General features: G+C 40.5%; 1 protein-coding gene across 1 annotated transcript; it reads left to right on the top strand.

Annotated features, from left to right (window-relative positions):
* Positions 1–1,312: 1,312 nt before the first annotated feature.
* LOC129553596 (olfactory receptor 52E4-like) lies at positions 1,313–2,290 on the top strand. Its single transcript, XM_055422408.2, has one exon. The coding sequence runs from the start codon at positions 1,313–1,315 to the stop codon at positions 2,288–2,290; it is 978 nt and encodes a 325-aa protein (XP_055278383.2).
* Positions 2,291–4,582: the final 2,292 nt, after the last annotated feature.

The following is a 4,582-nucleotide window of genomic DNA, read 5'->3' as shown; positions in this document are numbered from 1 at the left end:
GGAAGCAAAGTCTCCCTTGTTCTCAAATGTTCACATGTGTGGGAATGGGGTCTTTGGGGTGTCCAAACTGCAAAGCCCTAATCTAGTTCCAGACTCAGATTTAACTTCACCCCCCATCTCCAAGATCCCCTGGAGAAGGAAATAGGGACCCACTCCAGTACTCTTGCCTGGGAAATCCCATGGATGGAGGAGCCTGGCAAACTACAGTCCATGGGGTTGCAAGAGTCAGACACAACTGAGAGACTTCACTTTCACTTTCCCCTTCTCTCAGGCTCCTCGAGGACTGCCAAAGACAGGGTTATTCCCAACATCCCTAAGGTCTACCAGCATCATCTTTTGAGAGCTCAGGGCAACCTCCAGCATCAATCTTAACAATTAACAGTAGTAGTGTGTATGTTTAGAGGATGAGGGCGTAACGAAGAGCTAATTTTGGACACCCTGGGGACCTTTACTTAAGTTATTTAATGAGACACACCATGGATTCTGGGTGCCTGAAAGAGAGGAGTAGAGAGATGCCAGGCCTTCTCTCTAGAGATGCCAGGCCTCTTCGAGAGGCAAATGAATGTTTGCTAAGATACGCCTACATACATGTGTATGTACTCACAAGCACACTTGAAGACAGTGTGTGGGACTAGCTTTCCACTCTCTTATTGCCTCACATTCAGGTAAGTGATTCTAGCCGAATATGGACTTTATATTCACATTCTGGCGGCCTCATCTCAGAGATTCCGATGATTAGAATCTCATTGCCTGCTTTATTCTTGCTCAGCATTAGACAGTTCCCATGATTCCTAAGCCTGCAATAAATGTGTGTTATTTAGCTCGTGGATAAGAATTCTGCTATAAGTTTTCAAGCTCTCTTATTTTATAAACAGTTTTTTATTGACCTATTTATTTGGCCTTTGGTTTGTTGAGAAAGGAATGTGATACTTCATCAATTTTTCTCTGTTTGTATTTCTATCTATGTCTGTTTCATATACTTTGAGTTATAGCCTTTAAGTGAAAATACATTCAAAATATATGTAATGTATTCTTGTAAATTTAATGACATGTTTTGGTAATTATGAATCCATCTGTCCTTAATAAACTAGTTACTATAAAATATATTCTCTCAGATTTTAATTTTATGCCACATCATTACTATTCTATTACCATAGCATATAATTCTATTCTATTCTAACAAAAAATCAGAATTATTTTTGTGTCTCTTAATATTCCAATTTTTATTTCTACTTTGAAAATCTTGATTCTTTTTAAAATCCAGGCTCAGTTGTTTCTGAATTGCTCTTTTTAGCTCCACCAGGGGCCCAGCATGACTGACTGCAATGCCTCCCAGGGCCACCCCTCTTTCTTCCTTCTCCAAGGCATTCCTGGGATGGAGGACAAACACAAGTGGATCTCTATTCCTTTCTCTTCCATGTACTTTATCACCATCCTGGGGAACTGCACCATCCTCTTCACCATCTCCACAGAGCGCTCCCTGCATAAGCCCATGTTCCTGCTCCTTGGCATGCTGGCCCTCACAGACCTGGGCATGTCCACAACCACCATCCCCAAGGTGCTGTGCATCTTCTGGTTTGACCAGAGTGACATCAGCTTTGAGGGCTGCCTGGTCCAGCTGTTCTTCCTCCACTCCATCTCCGCCTTGCAGTCTGCCATCCTCATGTCCATGGCCTTTGACCGCTATGTGGCCATCTGTGAGCCCCTGTGCTATGCCACCATCCTTTCCAACAGCCGCATTGGGCTCATCGGCCTCGTGAGTTTAGTGAGAGCTGTCCTGCTCATTCTCCCCATGCCCATCCTCCTCCAGAAGATGCCCTTCCATGCTAAGCATGCCATTCCCACCACCTACTGTGAGCACATGGCTGTGGTGAAGATGGTGTGTGTGGACACCACAGTCAACAGGGTGTATGGTCTGGCGGTGGCCTTGTTGGTTGTTGGGGTAGACATCTCAGCTATTGCCTCATCTTATGTGCTGATCATCCGGGCTGTAATGCGGCTCTCTTCTACGAAAGCCCACCAAAAAGCAGTGAATACCTGCACCACACACATCTGTGTCATGCTTATCTCTTACACTCCCTCACTGTTTTCTTTTCTCACCCATCGCTTTGGCCAGGGAATCCCACCTCATGTACACACAATTCTTGGAAGCCTCTACTTCCTTGTACCTCCAATGCTCAACCCCATTATTTATGCAGTGAAAACCAAAGAGTTTCGGGACAAATTGACAAAATATTGGTGCTGGAAGAAGGAGCTTATAAACATTATCATTGATCAGAAACCTCTCTGATTATTAGTGCTGGTGGGTATGAGAAAAAAAAAAAAAGTAGATGCTGTTCCTGGAGGCATTGGCTCATGGGAAAAATATGTTATACTTGCAGATTAGCAGCCAAAATCCTTGGACAGATGGGCTAAGACAGAGGACATCCCCCTTATTCACAGTAATTTAAAAGCAAGACAATTATCCTTTGTTAAATAAAAATAATGACATATTCTTCCATAATAGACATACATGTTGGGCAAATTATATGTGGTCATACATGTAAGAACAAGCACTTAGAACAGTAACATACTCTACACATAAAGTAGGGTGTTATGTTTGCATAAGAACATAAGAGCAAACAACTTGCTTACCACTTTGTCACAAGAAAGCTAAGGAGTAATGTACCTGTGTGATTAAGGAGAAATAGAAAGTGGTGAAAGCTTGAGGTGAGTGAGAAGGAACAGGGAACGTTCTAAATTGCATTTAAGGTCATTATTTTATTATCCCTGCTGCAGAAGGCTTACATTTGGGCATCAAGAATTGTTGCTTCCTTGAAGAACTGGGCAATTTGGGCAGTGAATATCATCTCCAATTAACAGAGAAATTTGAACAGATAATTAAAAATGGGAAAATTCTAATTTTAAAAGGTTCATATGTATTTTAATTAATTTTATATTTGAATTCCTCAAGTCAACTTTCCTACCCTTTTCAATCCCAGTGTCTGTCAGAATCTCTTTAAAAGAGAATTCTGAGAAATTCTGCTAATGGTTATAATTATAAAAGTTGGTTTTATACTGAACATCTTTGGCTATAGACATCTACAAGGCAATTTCTCTGGGAACATGGGAGGAAGTCATGAACAAGAACTTGAAGTAGCTTCTGGAGCTCTGATTCTCTGCTCATATATGGGAATTTATTCAGTTTAGAAGTTATTGTTTAAGACTTCTAGACAATGATTATGGATATTCTGCAAATAATTAAAGATGCAAGAAGGATGAAACCAAAGTGATTCTAGGATTTGTCATCATACTGTAGAACCAATCTATGAAGGCCAAATTTGGTGAAAAAGGTTACCCACCATAGGGTCAACATGGCCACTATTTAAAGGAGAGTCATGATACTTAAACTAGAGGGGAATGAAAAACTTCTCCAGTGTAGTGCCAGCTACAACAAATAATAATAAAGGCTTCCAATATACTGAATAATTCAATAACAAGGTCTGAGAGAGGAGGCATATTTCAAAGCTTGAAATAATGGGTGCAACCACAAGGAGAAAAAATTATGGATTGTGTAGGAAGTGTGTCTTTTATAAATGGAGAAAACTTACAGAAGCAATAATGGTTGAGTACTGCCTATCTCTAACACATACCAAGAGTAGATATTTAACCCACCCACAAACATATAGATAAAAAGGACCCACAAATTATTCAGCACAATGTTTTATGATTAATCATAATATTTATATTATGTGTTGGAAATGATTCTTGTGAACTTTTTAATCTAGGTTATAGAAGGAAATAAAGACTTGTTTTCTCCTCTCTCCCGGAGCTTTGCCTTCCTTCCCTTATCCTTTTCATCTCTTCCCCCTCCATCTCCTTCTCCTTCTTCTCTCTCTCACTTATGTGTAAGCATTCCAGCTTTCTTGAAGCTACAACGATATCATATATAGATGGAGAGAGATTAATTAGGATTCTGAGCTGTTCAAGCCCTTACCTATTTATATTCATTCAGCCCAGACACCAGACTTTAGAGTAAGTCAGTATTTAGATGATTTAGCATTCTATCTGATGCCAAATTGAACTAGCTTTCAAATGCCCCAGCCAGTACCTACAGGAACAGAAACAAAGGCTCCCTCTGAGCACTGACTAAAAAGTCAGATTTGTAAGCAAAATGAAACTGTTGGTTTCTGCTACTAGTTTTTACTAAAACTTATTTATTTGTTTATTTTTGGTTGCGCTGGGTCTTCATTACTGCATGCAGGCTTTCTCTAGTTGAGGTGAGTAAGGGGTACTCTTCGTTGCAGTGCATGGGCCTCTAATTGCAGTGGTTTCTCTTGTTGCAGAGCATAAGCTTTATTGTGCATGGGCTTCAGTAGTTGTGGCACGTGGGCTTAGTTGCTCCGTGGCATGTGGAATCTTCCTGGGCCAGAGATCGAAACCATGTTCCCTGTGCTGGCAGGTGGACTGCCATCCACTGTACCACCATGGAAGTCCTCAACGACTAGGTTTGAAGTGGTTTGCTATCAACAATAAATAACTGATACCATGATTTACATTAAAAATTTTCCTTATGGCTAATTTAGCCTAATAGGACTAAGAA

The sequence above is a fragment of the Moschus berezovskii genome, chromosome 14 (genome assembly GCF_049115385.1).
Source record: "Moschus berezovskii isolate FMDL1 chromosome 14, NW_MosBer_1.0, whole genome shotgun sequence".
Taxonomy (NCBI): Eukaryota; Metazoa; Chordata; class Mammalia; order Artiodactyla; family Moschidae; genus Moschus; species Moschus berezovskii.
The sequence above is the reverse complement of the archived record's forward strand: the minus strand, read 5'-3'. Positions and strand labels throughout refer to the sequence as shown.

Excerpts from the sequence above, each read along its gene's own strand:
- LOC129553596 (XM_055422408.2), top strand. The coding sequence starts at position 1,313 with ATGACTGACTGCAATGCCTCCCAGGGCCACCCCTCTTTCTTCCTTCTC.